Consider the following 17,363-nt stretch of genomic DNA (forward strand, 5'->3'; position numbering starts at 1 on the left):
AAGAAGAAATTAATAAAGATGATTCCCTTGTTATGAATTTGGAAAAGCTATCGGGTTTTTCTTTTCTTTTTATTTAAAAAACTCAACATGGTGTCAGGTGAAAATCACAGCGTGAAAAATTGTAAGTACAAAATTTGATTTGAAAGTCTGGATACTGTGGATCTCTAACTTCTCTAAGCATGACGTCTCCTTTGGATAGAAAAACCTCCTTGCCAGCTGGAAGCAATGCCTCCATGATGAATGTGGCAGGAGTATCACCTTTGAATTTCTCTGCTGTTAATCTTGCAGAGGAGTGGAAGCTATGGCTTAAGAAATATCAAATGTTTGAAATTGCATCAAACTTTGACAAGGAAACGGACCAACGGCGTGTTGCAATGCTCATGCATAGTATGGGGGGCTGTGGAATGGAGATATTCAACTCCTTCAATATGAATGATTCTGAGCAATATGTGTATAACACAGTGGTGACCAAGTTCACCGAGCATTTCGATGCAAAGTGTCCTATTACTCTTGTGAGACACAAGTTCTTTACATGTAAGCAGCAAGAGGGACAGTCTATAATGGAATATGTAACAGAACTTCAAAATTTATCCTTGTCATGCAAATTTCAAAATCTACGTGCTGAATTGGTGCGTGATATCTTCATTGCAGGATTATCCAACAAAAAACTTCAAATGATGTTGTTAAAAGAACAGAAGCTGGACATTGACAAAGCTGTCAACATGTGTCGGGCAGTGGAGACTTCAATGGATCATGTCAATAAAACACAGGATAGTGCTCCAGTAATGAAAGTTACACAGAAGTTTATTCCTAAATCCAAAAAGTACCAAAGCAATAATGGTCCCAGTTCCAGTAGTGGTTTTAATTCCAATAGTTCAAGTGGTTTTTCCAAGACAAACAAGGTTGTTAAATGTTACAGATGTGGCAGATTGGGCCACTATAGAAATAGATGTAGAGTTAAAATGGTATCTAATATTTCTAGTAATGTTTTAGAAGATGATTTTGATCAATTGTTTATTGGTGAAGTGGTCAATGAGGTTTCACAAAATTGTGATTGGAGTAAAAATTTGTCTATTAATAATCATGTGGTTAAATTCCAGTTGGACACAGGTAGTCCAGTAAACTTATTGTCTCTAAGCTTATTGAAGAAAATCTTTCCAAATAAGACTATGCCTCATATTATCAAATCAAAATGGAATTTATGTACTGTCACCAATGAACATATTCCTGTCATAGGTAGTATTTTCTTATTGTGTAAGATAGATGAGGATTCTGATCAGAAATGCAGATTGGAATTTGTGATTGTAAATACGGATTGTAATCCTCTTCTAGGATTGAAAACATGTACTGATTTGAATTTAATTGCTCGTATTGCCAGTATCGGCAACAAGTACAGTGATCTTATTGTAAAATATTCAGATGTTTTTTCAAGTCAGGTTGGCACTGTAGGTCCCGAATACCATATCAAGTTGTCAGATAATGCCATTCCACGTATAGATGGTCAAAGGAAAATTCCATTTGCTTTGAAGGACCAATTGAAATTAGAATTGGATAGAATGGAAAAAGCTGGGATAATAACAAGAATTATAGAACCAACAGAGTGGGTGAATTCAATTGTGGTTGTTAAGAAACCTAATAATAAATTAAGAATTTGTCTAGACCCAAGATATTTAAACCAATTTATTGTGACAAGTAATTCTTCAATTCCCACTTTTGAACAAATAGCTAGCAACTTGGCAAATGCCAAATATTTTTCAGTTTTGGACTGTAATAGTGGATTTTGGCAAATACCATTAGATAGTGAAAGTGCTAAATTATGCACATTTAATTCACCTCTAGGTGGTAGGTATATGTTTAAGAAACTTCCATTTGGTTTGTCATGTTCTTCAGAAGCCTTCCAAGAAAGGATAAATTTTATATTTGAAAATGAGCCAGGTGTAGCTCTGTACATAGATGATCTCATTGTTTGGGGTGAAAGCAGGGAAGAACATGACAAGAGACTAAACAGAGTGTTAGAAATAGCTCGTAAGCAAGGTCTCAGGTTGAATAAAGAGAAATGTAAACTAGGTGTAGAAGAAGTAAAATTCTTAGGTCACATTTTTTCTAATCGCAGTATGGCTATTGATCCAAGCAAAATATCAGCTGTTCTTGAGATGCCAAATCCTACATGCAAAAAGGATTTGGAGAGAATAATTGGTTTTTTCAATTATTTGTCAAGGTTCATACCTAATTTTTCTGATATTACTGCTCCGCTAAGAGAACTGATGAAAAAGTCTAGTGAATTTGTTTGGACCATAGAACATACAAATGCATTGAATAAATTGAAACAAATTGTAACTTCTTCTCCTGTTTTAAAGATATTTGATCCTAGTAAGGAAATTGTTTTGTCTGTTGACTCTTCTGTGGAAGGTGTTGGTGCTGTTTTGCTACAAGAAGGGCAACCTGTTGCATTTGCTTCCAAATCCTTGAGTCCTACACAGAAGAAGTCTTGGGCACAGATAGAAAGAGAGATGTATGCTATTGTTTTTGGATGTGTAAGATTTCACCAATATATTTTTGGTGCTAAAGTTTTGGTTGAAACAGACCATAAAGCATTAGAAAATCTTTTTTGTAAGCCCATGAATTCTGTTCCTGCCAGGATTCAACGTATGATGTTGAAGATTCAAAATTATAATCTACAAGTGAAATATAAAGCTGGGAGATTACTTTTTCTAGCTGACACTTTGTCACGTGCTTCTTTACCTAATCATAGTAAAGAATTATTAGTGGATTTAGAGCAGGACATAGTATGTCAGGTCAATTCTGTTGTAGATTGTTTGCCAGTTTCTAAAGGTAAACTAGATGAAATCAAAAGAGAATCTCAGAATGATGAGGTACATAAATTACTGAGACATGTCATTTTCAAGGGTTGGCCCAATGATAAGAATAAATTGTACAATGAGTTAAAAGTCTTTTGGACTTATCGTGAAGATTTACACGTAATTGATGATATAATTTTTAAAAATAATTCTCTTTTGATTCCAAAAAGTTTACAGAAAGAGATGCTTTGTAAAATTCATGAGGGTCACATGGGTATGAATTTATGTTGTAATAGAGCAAAACATGTAATTTTTTGGCCCAATATGTATAATCAAATCAAAGAGATGTGCTCTAGATGTGATGCTTGTTTAAGTTTTTCTCCAAATAATACAAAAGAATCTTTGATAACGCATGAAGTCCCTGAACTTCCTTGGATTAAATTAGGATGTGATCTTTTTGAATTTAATAAAATTCATTATCTCATTCTTGTCGATTATTATAGTAAATTTTTTGAAATTGTTAAATTAGACAATTTAACTGCTCAGCATATAATTACTCATATGAAATCAATCTTTGCAAGGCATGGTATTCCTAAGTTAATAGTTGCTGATTCTGGTACCCAGTTCACATCTCAACTGTTCAAGCAATTTAGTTTATCATATGAATTTGATTTTGTGTGCTCAAGTCCTTATCATCATAAATCAAATGGTTTAGCAGAAGCGCATGTAAAAATTGTTAAAAATATATTAAAGAAGTGTGAACATGATGGTACAGATCCATATCTTGCAATACTTAATTTTAGAAATACTCCTAAAACCAATTTACCTTCTCCTGCTAATCTTTTATTTTCAAGGAGTTTAAGAACTAAGTTACCATGTCATGAGGAAATTCTGAAACCAAAAATTGTCAAACATTACAGCAATATCAATAGATCCAACAATGAACGTTATTACAATAAGTCTTCTCATAATTTAAAACCTGTTGATATTGGTGATAGTGTGTATTTTAAGAAAGATATGTCAAAACCTTGGGTTAGAGGTAAAATACTTTCTAAATGTAATCAACCCAGATCCTATGTTGTTGAGGATGAAAATAATTCTACTTTTAAACGTAATAGGGTTCATATTAAGGTTGTACCAAAGAATAATGATTGTAGGTCTCTCGGCAATACCCCGTTTGGTACACCAATCAGGGTTTCTAGTGATTCTAGTCCTGAAACTCCTAGAGTGGTTGTGCAGAATCCCTCTACCAAGTCTGGTCGTTCTATCAGACGTCCTCTTTTCTTTTCTGAACAATATCAGTACTATAATTGACTAAAAGAAGGGGGATGTTGTATATGTCGTCCAGTGTGACCCGGCACTCGGGACCAGTGTGCGGGCGCACACAATGTAAACAATGATTAGAGGAATTTTTTATAAGAAGAAATTAATAAAGATGATTCCCTTGTTATGAATTTGGAAAAGCTATCGGGTTTTTCTTTTCTTTTTATTTAAAAAACTCAACATGGTGTCAGGTGAAAATCACAGCGTGAAAAATTGTAAGTACAAAATTTGATTTGAAAGTCTGGATACTGTGGATCTCTAACTTCTCTAAGCATGACGTCTCCTTTGGATAGAAAAACCTCCTTGCCAGCTGGAAGCAATGCCTCCATGATGAATGTGGCAGGAGTATCACCTTTGAATTTCTCTGCTGTTAATCTTGCAGAGGAGTGGAAGCTATGGCTTAAGAAATATCAAATGTTTGAAATTGCATCAAACTTTGACAAGGAAACGGACCAACGGCGTGTTGCAATGCTCATGCATAGTATGGGGGGCTGTGGAATGGAGATATTCAACTCCTTCAATATGAATGATTCTGAGCAATATGTGTATAACACAGTGGTGACCAAGTTCACCGAGCATTTCGATGCAAAGTGTCCTATTACTCTTGTGAGACACAAGTTCTTTACATGTAAGCAGCAAGAGGGACAGTCTATAATGGAATATGTAACAGAACTTCAAAATTTATCCTTGTCATGCAAATTTCAAAATCTACGTGCTGAATTGGTGCGTGATATCTTCATTGCAGGATTATCCAACAAAAAACTTCAAATGATGTTGTTAAAAGAACAGAAGCTGGACATTGACAAAGCTGTCAACATGTGTCGGGCAGTGGAGACTTCAATGGATCATGTCAATAAAACACAGGATAGTGCTCCAGTAATGAAAGTTACACAGAAGTTTATTCCTAAATCCAAAAAGTACCAAAGCAATAATGGTCCCAGTTCCAGTAGTGGTTTTAATTCCAATAGTTCAAGTGGTTTTTCCAAGACAAACAAGGTTGTTAAATGTTACAGATGTGGCAGATTGGGCCACTATAGAAATAGATGTAGAGTTAAAATGGTATCTAATATTTCTAGTAATGTTTTAGAAGATGATTTTGATCAATTGTTTATTGGTGAAGTGGTCAATGAGGTTTCACAAAATTGTGATTGGAGTAAAAATTTGTCTATTAATAATCATGTGGTTAAATTCCAGTTGGACACAGGTAGTCCAGTAAACTTATTGTCTCTAAGCTTATTGAAGAAAATCTTTCCAAATAAGACTATGCCTCATATTATCAAATCAAAATGGAATTTATGTACTGTCACCAATGAACATATTCCTGTCATAGGTAGTATTTTCTTATTGTGTAAGATAGATGAGGATTCTGATCAGAAATGCAGATTGGAATTTGTGATTGTAAATACGGATTGTAATCCTCTTCTAGGATTGAAAACATGTACTGATTTGAATTTAATTGCTCGTATTGCCAGTATCGGCAACAAGTACAGTGATCTTATTGTAAAATATTCAGATGTTTTTTCAAGTCAGGTTGGCACTGTAGGTCCCGAATACCATATCAAGTTGTCAGATAATGCCATTCCACGTATAGATGGTCAAAGGAAAATTCCATTTGCTTTGAAGGACCAATTGAAATTAGAATTGGATAGAATGGAAAAAGCTGGGATAATAACAAGAATTATAGAACCAACAGAGTGGGTGAATTCAATTGTGGTTGTTAAGAAACCTAATAATAAATTAAGAATTTGTCTAGACCCAAGATATTTAAACCAATTTATTGTGACAAGTAATTCTTCAATTCCCACTTTTGAACAAATAGCTAGCAACTTGGCAAATGCCAAATATTTTTCAGTTTTGGACTGTAATAGTGGATTTTGGCAAATACCATTAGATAGTGAAAGTGCTAAATTATGCACATTTAATTCACCTCTAGGTGGTAGGTATATGTTTAAGAAACTTCCATTTGGTTTGTCATGTTCTTCAGAAGCCTTCCAAGAAAGGATAAATTTTATATTTGAAAATGAGCCAGGTGTAGCTCTGTACATAGATGATCTCATTGTTTGGGGTGAAAGCAGGGAAGAACATGACAAGAGACTAAACAGAGTGTTAGAAATAGCTCGTAAGCAAGGTCTCAGGTTGAATAAAGAGAAATGTAAACTAGGTGTAGAAGAAGTAAAATTCTTAGGTCACATTTTTTCTAATCGCAGTATGGCTATTGATCCAAGCAAAATATCAGCTGTTCTTGAGATGCCAAATCCTACATGCAAAAAGGATTTGGAGAGAATAATTGGTTTTTTCAATTATTTGTCAAGGTTCATACCTAATTTTTCTGATATTACTGCTCCGCTAAGAGAACTGATGAAAAAGTCTAGTGAATTTGTTTGGACCATAGAACATACAAATGCATTGAATAAATTGAAACAAATTGTAACTTCTTCTCCTGTTTTAAAGATATTTGATCCTAGTAAGGAAATTGTTTTGTCTGTTGACTCTTCTGTGGAAGGTGTTGGTGCTGTTTTGCTACAAGAAGGGCAACCTGTTGCATTTGCTTCCAAATCCTTGAGTCCTACACAGAAGAAGTCTTGGGCACAGATAGAAAGAGAGATGTATGCTATTGTTTTTGGATGTGTAAGATTTCACCAATATATTTTTGGTGCTAAAGTTTTGGTTGAAACAGACCATAAAGCATTAGAAAATCTTTTTTGTAAGCCCATGAATTCTGTTCCTGCCAGGATTCAACGTATGATGTTGAAGATTCAAAATTATAATCTACAAGTGAAATATAAAGCTGGGAGATTACTTTTTCTAGCTGACACTTTGTCACGTGCTTCTTTACCTAATCATAGTAAAGAATTATTAGTGAATTTAGAGCAGGACATAGTATGTCAAGTCAATTCTGTTGTAGATTGTTTGCCAGTTTCTAAAGGTAAACTAGATGAAATCAAAAGAGAATCTCAGAATGATGAGGTACATAAATTACTGAGACATGTCATTTTCAAGGGTTGGCCCAATGATAAGAATAAATTGTACAATGAGTTAAAAGTCTTTTGGACTTATCGTGAAGATTTACACGTAATTGATGATATAATTTTTAAAAATAATTCTCTTTTGATTCCAAAAAGTTTACAGAAAGAGATGCTTTGTAAAATTCATGAGGGTCACATGGGTATGAATTTATGTTGTAATAGAGCAAAACATGTAATTTTTTGGCCCAATATGTATAATCAAATCAAAGAGATGTGCTCTAGATGTGATGCTTGTTTAAGTTTTTCTCCAAATAATACAAAAGAATCTTTGATAACGCATGAAGTCCCTGAACTTCCTTGGATTAAATTAGGATGTGATCTTTTTGAATTTAATAAAATTCATTATCTCATTCTTGTCGATTATTATAGTAAATTTTTTGAAATTGTTAAATTAGACAATTTAACTGCTCAGCATATAATTACTCATATGAAATCAATCTTTGCAAGGCATGGTATTCCTAAGTTAATAGTTGCTGATTCTGGTACCCAGTTCACATCTCAACTGTTCAAGCAATTTAGTTTATCATATGAATTTGATTTTGTGTGCTCAAGTCCTTATCATCATAAATCAAATGGTTTAGCAGAAGCGCATGTAAAAATTGTTAAAAATATATTAAAGAAGTGTGAACATGATGGTACAGATCCATATCTTGCAATACTTAATTTTAGAAATACTCCTAAAACCAATTTACCTTCTCCTGCTAATCTTTTATTTTCAAGGAGTTTAAGAACTAAGTTACCATGTCATGAGGAAATTCTGAAACCAAAAATTGTCAAACATTACAGCAATATCAATAGATCCAACAATGAACGTTATTACAATAAGTCTTCTCATAATTTAAAACCTGTTGATATTGGTGATAGTGTGTATTTTAAGAAAGATATGTCAAAACCTTGGGTTAGAGGTAAAATACTTTCTAAATGTAATCAACCCAGATCCTATGTTGTTGAGGATGAAAATAATTCTACTTTTAAACGTAATAGGGTTCATATTAAGGTTGTACCAAAGAATAATGATTGTAGGTCTCTCGGCAATACCCCGTTTGGTACACCAATCAGGGTTTCTAGTGATTCTAGTCCTGAAACTCCTAGAGTGGTTGTGCAGAATCCCTCTACCAAGTCTGGTCGTTCTATCAGACGTCCTCTTTTCTTTTCTGAACAATATCAGTACTATAATTGACTAAAAGAAGGGGGATGTTGTATATGTCGTCCAGTGTGACCCGGCACTCGGGACCAGTGTGCGGGCGCACACAATGTAAACAATGATTAGAGGAATTTTTTATAAGAAGAAATTAATAAAGATGATTCCCTTGTTATGAATTTGGAAAAGCTATCGGGTTTTTCTTTTCTTTTTATTTAAAAAACTCAACATGGTGTCAGGTGAAAATCACAGCGTGAAAAATTGTAAGTACAAAATTTGATTTGAAAGTCTGGATACTGTGGATCTCTAACTTCTCTAAGCATGACGTCTCCTTTGGATAGAAAAACCTCCTTGCCAGCTGGAAGCAATGCCTCCATGATGAATGTGGCAGGAGTATCACCTTTGAATTTCTCTGCTGTTAATCTTGCAGAGGAGTGGAAGCTATGGCTTAAGAAATATCAAATGTTTGAAATTGCATCAAACTTTGACAAGGAAACGGACCAACGGCGTGTTGCAATGCTCATGCATAGTATGGGGGGCTGTGGAATGGAGATATTCAACTCCTTCAATATGAATGATTCTGAGCAATATGTGTATAACACAGTGGTGACCAAGTTCACCGAGCATTTCGATGCAAAGTGTCCTATTACTCTTGTGAGACACAAGTTCTTTACATGTAAGCAGCAAGAGGGACAGTCTATAATGGAATATGTAACAGAACTTCAAAATTTATCCTTGTCATGCAAATTTCAAAATCTACGTGCTGAATTGGTGCGTGATATCTTCATTGCAGGATTATCCAACAAAAAACTTCAAATGATGTTGTTAAAAGAACAGAAGCTGGACATTGACAAAGCTGTCAACATGTGTCGGGCAGTGGAGACTTCAATGGATCATGTCAATAAAACACAGGATAGTGCTCCAGTAATGAAAGTTACACAGAAGTTTATTCCTAAATCCAAAAAGTACCAAAGCAATAATGGTCCCAGTTCCAGTAGTGGTTTTAATTCCAATAGTTCAAGTGGTTTTTCCAAGACAAACAAGGTTGTTAAATGTTACAGATGTGGCAGATTGGGCCACTATAGAAATAGATGTAGAGTTAAAATGGTATCTAATATTTCTAGTAATGTTTTAGAAGATGATTTTGATCAATTGTTTATTGGTGAAGTGGTCAATGAGGTTTCACAAAATTGTGATTGGAGTAAAAATTTGTCTATTAATAATCATGTGGTTAAATTCCAGTTGGACACAGGTAGTCCAGTAAACTTATTGTCTCTAAGCTTATTGAAGAAAATCTTTCCAAATAAGACTATGCCTCATATTATCAAATCAAAATGGAATTTATGTACTGTCACCAATGAACATATTCCTGTCATAGGTAGTATTTTCTTATTGTGTAAGATAGATGAGGATTCTGATCAGAAATGCAGATTGGAATTTGTGATTGTAAATACGGATTGTAATCCTCTTCTAGGATTGAAAACATGTACTGATTTGAATTTAATTGCTCGTATTGCCAGTATCGGCAACAAGTACAGTGATCTTATTGTAAAATATTCAGATGTTTTTTCAAGTCAGGTTGGCACTGTAGGTCCCGAATACCATATCAAGTTGTCAGATAATGCCATTCCACGTATAGATGGTCAAAGGAAAATTCCATTTGCTTTGAAGGACCAATTGAAATTAGAATTGGATAGAATGGAAAAAGCTGGGATAATAACAAGAATTATAGAACCAACAGAGTGGGTGAATTCAATTGTGGTTGTTAAGAAACCTAATAATAAATTAAGAATTTGTCTAGACCCAAGATATTTAAACCAATTTATTGTGACAAGTAATTCTTCAATTCCCACTTTTGAACAAATAGCTAGCAACTTGGCAAATGCCAAATATTTTTCAGTTTTGGACTGTAATAGTGGATTTTGGCAAATACCATTAGATAGTGAAAGTGCTAAATTATGCACATTTAATTCACCTCTAGGTGGTAGGTATATGTTTAAGAAACTTCCATTTGGTTTGTCATGTTCTTCAGAAGCCTTCCAAGAAAGGATAAATTTTATATTTGAAAATGAGCCAGGTGTAGCTCTGTACATAGATGATCTCATTGTTTGGGGTGAAAGCAGGGAAGAACATGACAAGAGACTAAACAGAGTGTTAGAAATAGCTCGTAAGCAAGGTCTCAGGTTGAATAAAGAGAAATGTAAACTAGGTGTAGAAGAAGTAAAATTCTTAGGTCACATTTTTTCTAATCGCAGTATGGCTATTGATCCAAGCAAAATATCAGCTGTTCTTGAGATGCCAAATCCTACATGCAAAAAGGATTTGGAGAGAATAATTGGTTTTTTCAATTATTTGTCAAGGTTCATACCTAATTTTTCTGATATTACTGCTCCGCTAAGAGAACTGATGAAAAAGTCTAGTGAATTTGTTTGGACCATAGAACATACAAATGCATTGAATAAATTGAAACAAATTGTAACTTCTTCTCCTGTTTTAAAGATATTTGATCCTAGTAAGGAAATTGTTTTGTCTGTTGACTCTTCTGTGGAAGGTGTTGGTGCTGTTTTGCTACAAGAAGGGCAACCTGTTGCATTTGCTTCCAAATCCTTGAGTCCTACACAGAAGAAGTCTTGGGCACAGATAGAAAGAGAGATGTATGCTATTGTTTTTGGATGTGTAAGATTTCACCAATATATTTTTGGTGCTAAAGTTTTGGTTGAAACAGACCATAAAGCATTAGAAAATCTTTTTTGTAAGCCCATGAATTCTGTTCCTGCCAGGATTCAACGTATGATGTTGAAGATTCAAAATTATAATCTACAAGTGAAATATAAAGCTGGGAGATTACTTTTTCTAGCTGACACTTTGTCACGTGCTTCTTTACCTAATCATAGTAAAGAATTATTAGTGAATTTAGAGCAGGACATAGTATGTCAAGTCAATTCTGTTGTAGATTGTTTGCCAGTTTCTAAAGGTAAACTAGATGAAATCAAAAGAGAATCTCAGAATGATGAGGTACATAAATTACTGAGACATGTCATTTTCAAGGGTTGGCCCAATGATAAGAATAAATTGTACAATGAGTTAAAAGTCTTTTGGACTTATCGTGAAGATTTACACGTAATTGATGATATAATTTTTAAAAATAATTCTCTTTTGATTCCAAAAAGTTTACAGAAAGAGATGCTTTGTAAAATTCATGAGGGTCACATGGGTATGAATTTATGTTGTAATAGAGCAAAACATGTAATTTTTTGGCCCAATATGTATAATCAAATCAAAGAGATGTGCTCTAGATGTGATGCTTGTTTAAGTTTTTCTCCAAATAATACAAAAGAATCTTTGATAACGCATGAAGTCCCTGAACTTCCTTGGATTAAATTAGGATGTGATCTTTTTGAATTTAATAAAATTCATTATCTCATTCTTGTCGATTATTATAGTAAATTTTTTGAAATTGTTAAATTAGACAATTTAACTGCTCAGCATATAATTACTCATATGAAATCAATCTTTGCAAGGCATGGTATTCCTAAGTTAATAGTTGCTGATTCTGGTACCCAGTTCACATCTCAACTGTTCAAGCAATTTAGTTTATCATATGAATTTGATTTTGTGTGCTCAAGTCCTTATCATCATAAATCAAATGGTTTAGCAGAAGCGCATGTAAAAATTGTTAAAAATATATTAAAGAAGTGTGAACATGATGGTACAGATCCATATCTTGCAATACTTAATTTTAGAAATACTCCTAAAACCAATTTACCTTCTCCTGCTAATCTTTTATTTTCAAGGAGTTTAAGAACTAAGTTACCATGTCATGAGGAAATTCTGAAACCAAAAATTGTCAAACATTACAGCAATATCAATAGATCCAACAATGAACGTTATTACAATAAGTCTTCTCATAATTTAAAACCTGTTGATATTGGTGATAGTGTGTATTTTAAGAAAGATATGTCAAAACCTTGGGTTAGAGGTAAAATACTTTCTAAATGTAATCAACCCAGATCCTATGTTGTTGAGGATGAAAATAATTCTACTTTTAAACGTAATAGGGTTCATATTAAGGTTGTACCAAAGAATAATGATTGTAGGTCTCTCGGCAATACCCCGTTTGGTACACCAATCAGGGTTTCTAGTGATTCTAGTCCTGAAACTCCTAGAGTGGTTGTGCAGAATCCCTCTACCAAGTCTGGTCGTTCTATCAGACGTCCTCTTTTCTTTTCTGAACAATATCAGTACTATAATTGACTAAAAGAAGGGGGATGTTGTATATGTCGTCCAGTGTGACCCGGCACTCGGGACCAGTGTGCGGGCGCACACAATGTAAACAATGATTAGAGGAATTTTTTATAAGAAGAAATTAATAAAGATGATTCCCTTGTTATGAATTTGGAAAAGCTATCGGGTTTTTCTTTTCTTTTTATTTAAAAAACTCAACATGGTGTCAGGTGAAAATCACAGCGTGAAAAATTGTAAGTACAAAATTTGATTTGAAAGTCTGGATACTGTGGATCTCTAACTTCTCTAAGCATGACGTCTCCTTTGGATAGAAAAACCTCCTTGCCAGCTGGAAGCAATGCCTCCATGATGAATGTGGCAGGAGTATCACCTTTGAATTTCTCTGCTGTTAATCTTGCAGAGGAGTGGAAGCTATGGCTTAAGAAATATCAAATGTTTGAAATTGCATCAAACTTTGACAAGGAAACGGACCAACGGCGTGTTGCAATGCTCATGCATAGTATGGGGGGCTGTGGAATGGAGATATTCAACTCCTTCAATATGAATGATTCTGAGCAATATGTGTATAACACAGTGGTGACCAAGTTCACCGAGCATTTCGATGCAAAGTGTCCTATTACTCTTGTGAGACACAAGTTCTTTACATGTAAGCAGCAAGAGGGACAGTCTATAATGGAATATGTAACAGAACTTCAAAATTTATCCTTGTCATGCAAATTTCAAAATCTACGTGCTGAATTGGTGCGTGATATCTTCATTGCAGGATTATCCAACAAAAAACTTCAAATGATGTTGTTAAAAGAACAGAAGCTGGACATTGACAAAGCTGTCAACATGTGTCGGGCAGTGGAGACTTCAATGGATCATGTCAATAAAACACAGGATAGTGCTCCAGTAATGAAAGTTACACAGAAGTTTATTCCTAAATCCAAAAAGTACCAAAGCAATAATGGTCCCAGTTCCAGTAGTGGTTTTAATTCCAATAGTTCAAGTGGTTTTTCCAAGACAAACAAGGTTGTTAAATGTTACAGATGTGGCAGATTGGGCCACTATAGAAATAGATGTAGAGTTAAAATGGTATCTAATATTTCTAGTAATGTTTTAGAAGATGATTTTGATCAATTGTTTATTGGTGAAGTGGTCAATGAGGTTTCACAAAATTGTGATTGGAGTAAAAATTTGTCTATTAATAATCATGTGGTTAAATTCCAGTTGGACACAGGTAGTCCAGTAAACTTATTGTCTCTAAGCTTATTGAAGAAAATCTTTCCAAATAAGACTATGCCTCATATTATCAAATCAAAATGGAATTTATGTACTGTCACCAATGAACATATTCCTGTCATAGGTAGTATTTTCTTATTGTGTAAGATAGATGAGGATTCTGATCAGAAATGCAGATTGGAATTTGTGATTGTAAATACGGATTGTAATCCTCTTCTAGGATTGAAAACATGTACTGATTTGAATTTAATTGCTCGTATTGCCAGTATCGGCAACAAGTACAGTGATCTTATTGTAAAATATTCAGATGTTTTTTCAAGTCAGGTTGGCACTGTAGGTCCCGAATACCATATCAAGTTGTCAGATAATGCCATTCCACGTATAGATGGTCAAAGGAAAATTCCATTTGCTTTGAAGGACCAATTGAAATTAGAATTGGATAGAATGGAAAAAGCTGGGATAATAACAAGAATTATAGAACCAACAGAGTGGGTGAATTCAATTGTGGTTGTTAAGAAACCTAATAATAAATTAAGAATTTGTCTAGACCCAAGATATTTAAACCAATTTATTGTGACAAGTAATTCTTCAATTCCCACTTTTGAACAAATAGCTAGCAACTTGGCAAATGCCAAATATTTTTCAGTTTTGGACTGTAATAGTGGATTTTGGCAAATACCATTAGATAGTGAAAGTGCTAAATTATGCACATTTAATTCACCTCTAGGTGGTAGGTATATGTTTAAGAAACTTCCATTTGGTTTGTCATGTTCTTCAGAAGCCTTCCAAGAAAGGATAAATTTTATATTTGAAAATGAGCCAGGTGTAGCTCTGTACATAGATGATCTCATTGTTTGGGGTGAAAGCAGGGAAGAACATGACAAGAGACTAAACAGAGTGTTAGAAATAGCTCGTAAGCAAGGTCTCAGGTTGAATAAAGAGAAATGTAAACTAGGTGTAGAAGAAGTAAAATTCTTAGGTCACATTTTTTCTAATCGCAGTATGGCTATTGATCCAAGCAAAATATCAGCTGTTCTTGAGATGCCAAATCCTACATGCAAAAAGGATTTGGAGAGAATAATTGGTTTTTTCAATTATTTGTCAAGGTTCATACCTAATTTTTCTGATATTACTGCTCCGCTAAGAGAACTGATGAAAAAGTCTAGTGAATTTGTTTGGACCATAGAACATACAAATGCATTGAATAAATTGAAACAAATTGTAACTTCTTCTCCTGTTTTAAAGATATTTGATCCTAGTAAGGAAATTGTTTTGTCTGTTGACTCTTCTGTGGAAGGTGTTGGTGCTGTTTTGCTACAAGAAGGGCAACCTGTTGCATTTGCTTCCAAATCCTTGAGTCCTACACAGAAGAAGTCTTGGGCACAGATAGAAAGAGAGATGTATGCTATTGTTTTTGGATGTGTAAGATTTCACCAATATATTTTTGGTGCTAAAGTTTTGGTTGAAACAGACCATAAAGCATTAGAAAATCTTTTTTGTAAGCCCATGAATTCTGTTCCTGCCAGGATTCAACGTATGATGTTGAAGATTCAAAATTATAATCTACAAGTGAAATATAAAGCTGGGAGATTACTTTTTCTAGCTGACACTTTGTCACGTGCTTCTTTACCTAATCATAGTAAAGAATTATTAGTGAATTTAGAGCAGGACATAGTATGTCAAGTCAATTCTGTTGTAGATTGTTTGCCAGTTTCTAAAGGTAAACTAGATGAAATCAAAAGAGAATCTCAGAATGATGAGGTACATAAATTACTGAGACATGTCATTTTCAAGGGTTGGCCCAATGATAAGAATAAATTGTACAATGAGTTAAAAGTCTTTTGGACTTATCGTGAAGATTTACACGTAATTGATGATATAATTTTTAAAAATAATTCTCTTTTGATTCCAAAAAGTTTACAGAAAGAGATGCTTTGTAAAATTCATGAGGGTCACATGGGTATGAATTTATGTTGTAATAGAGCAAAACATGTAATTTTTTGGCCCAATATGTATAATCAAATCAAAGAGATGTGCTCTAGATGTGATGCTTGTTTAAGTTTTTCTCCAAATAATACAAAAGAATCTTTGATAACGCATGAAGTCCCTGAACTTCCTTGGATTAAATTAGGATGTGATCTTTTTGAATTTAATAAAATTCATTATCTCATTCTTGTCGATTATTATAGTAAATTTTTTGAAATTGTTAAATTAGACAATTTAACTGCTCAGCATATAATTACTCATATGAAATCAATCTTTGCAAGGCATGGTATTCCTAAGTTAATAGTTGCTGATTCTGGTACCCAGTTCACATCTCAACTGTTCAAGCAATTTAGTTTATCATATGAATTTGATTTTGTGTGCTCAAGTCCTTATCATCATAAATCAAATGGTTTAGCAGAAGCGCATGTAAAAATTGTTAAAAATATATTAAAGAAGTGTGAACATGATGGTACAGATCCATATCTTGCAATACTTAATTTTAGAAATACTCCTAAAACCAATTTACCTTCTCCTGCTAATCTTTTATTTTCAAGGAGTTTAAGAACTAAGTTACCATGTCATGAGGAAATTCTGAAACCAAAAATTGTCAAACATTACAGCAATATCAATAGATCCAACAATGAACGTTATTACAATAAGTCTTCTCATAATTTAAAACCTGTTGATATTGGTGATAGTGTGTATTTTAAGAAAGATATGTCAAAACCTTGGGTTAGAGGTAAAATACTTTCTAAATGTAATCAACCCAGATCCTATGTTGTTGAGGATGAAAATAATTCTACTTTTAAACGTAATAGGGTTCATATTAAGGTTGTACCAAAGAATAATGATTGTAGGTCTCTCGGCAATACCCCGTTTGGTACACCAATCAGGGTTTCTAGTGATTCTAGTCCTGAAACTCCTAGAGTGGTTGTGCAGAATCCCTCTACCAAGTCTGGTCGTTCTATCAGACGTCCTCTTTTCTTTTCTGAACAATATCAGTACTATAATTGACTAAAAGAAGGGGGATGTTGTATATGTCGTCCAGTGTGACCCGGCACTCGGGACCAGTGTGCGGGCGCACACAATGTAAACAATGATTAGAGGAATTTTTTATAAGAAGAAATTAATAAAGATGATTCCCTTGTTATGAATTTGGAAAAGCTATCGGGTTTTTCTTTTCTTTTTATTTAAAAAACTCAACATGGTGTCAGGTGAAAATCACAGCGTGAAAAATTGTAAGTACAAAATTTGATTTGAAAGTCTGGATACTGTGGATCTCTAACTTCTCTAAGCATGACGTCTCCTTTGGATAGAAAAACCTCCTTGCCAGCTGGAAGCAATGCCTCCATGATGAATGTGGCAGGAGTATCACCTTTGAATTTCTCTGCTGTTAATCTTGCAGAGGAGTGGAAGCTATGGCTTAAGAAATATCAAATGTTTGAAATTGCATCAAACTTTGACAAGGAAACGGACCAACGGCGTGTTGCAATGCTCATGCATAGTATGGGGGGCTGTGGAATGGAGATATTCAACTCCTTCAATATGAATGATTCTGAGCAATATGTGTATAACACAGTGGTGACCAAGTTCACCGAGCATTTCGATGCAAAGTGTCCT

The 17,363-nt window shown here is 34.1% G+C and overlaps 4 protein-coding genes across 4 annotated transcripts; all 4 read left to right on the forward strand.

Annotated features, from left to right (window-relative positions):
* The first annotated feature begins 179 nt into the window (after positions 1-179).
* On the forward strand, positions 180-4,112 carry LOC103518402 (uncharacterized protein K02A2.6-like). The gene has a single exon (XM_008483465.1). It carries the CDS (start codon positions 180-182, stop codon positions 4,110-4,112), a length of 3,933 nt encoding a protein of 1,310 aa, XP_008481687.1.
* Positions 4,113-4,394: 282 nt separating this feature from the next.
* LOC103518404 (uncharacterized protein K02A2.6-like) lies at positions 4,395-8,327 on the forward strand. The gene has a single exon (XM_008483466.1). It carries the CDS (start codon positions 4,395-4,397, stop codon positions 8,325-8,327), a length of 3,933 nt encoding a protein of 1,310 aa, XP_008481688.1.
* Positions 8,328-8,609: 282 nt separating this feature from the next.
* LOC103518405 (uncharacterized protein K02A2.6-like) lies at positions 8,610-12,542 on the forward strand. The gene has a single exon (XM_008483467.1). It carries the CDS (start codon positions 8,610-8,612, stop codon positions 12,540-12,542), a length of 3,933 nt encoding a protein of 1,310 aa, XP_008481689.1.
* Positions 12,543-12,824: 282 nt separating this feature from the next.
* On the forward strand, positions 12,825-16,757 carry LOC103518406 (uncharacterized protein K02A2.6-like). Its single transcript, XM_008483468.1, has one exon. It carries the CDS (start codon positions 12,825-12,827, stop codon positions 16,755-16,757), a length of 3,933 nt encoding a protein of 1,310 aa, XP_008481690.1.
* Positions 16,758-17,363: the final 606 nt, after the last annotated feature.

This window comes from Diaphorina citri, unplaced genomic scaffold, assembly GCF_000475195.1.
Source record: "Diaphorina citri unplaced genomic scaffold, Diaci psyllid genome assembly version 1.1 scaffold2181, whole genome shotgun sequence".
NCBI lineage: Eukaryota > Metazoa > Arthropoda > Insecta > Hemiptera > Psyllidae > Diaphorina > Diaphorina citri.

Bases quoted from the DNA above. Each gene is read 5' to 3' on its own strand.
- LOC103518402 (XM_008483465.1), top strand. From the start codon at position 180: ATGACGTCTCCTTTGGATAGAAAAACCTCCTTGCCAGCTGGAAGCAAT.
- LOC103518404 (XM_008483466.1), top strand. From the start codon at position 4,395: ATGACGTCTCCTTTGGATAGAAAAACCTCCTTGCCAGCTGGAAGCAAT.
- LOC103518405 (XM_008483467.1), top strand. From the start codon at position 8,610: ATGACGTCTCCTTTGGATAGAAAAACCTCCTTGCCAGCTGGAAGCAAT.
- LOC103518406 (XM_008483468.1), top strand. From the start codon at position 12,825: ATGACGTCTCCTTTGGATAGAAAAACCTCCTTGCCAGCTGGAAGCAAT.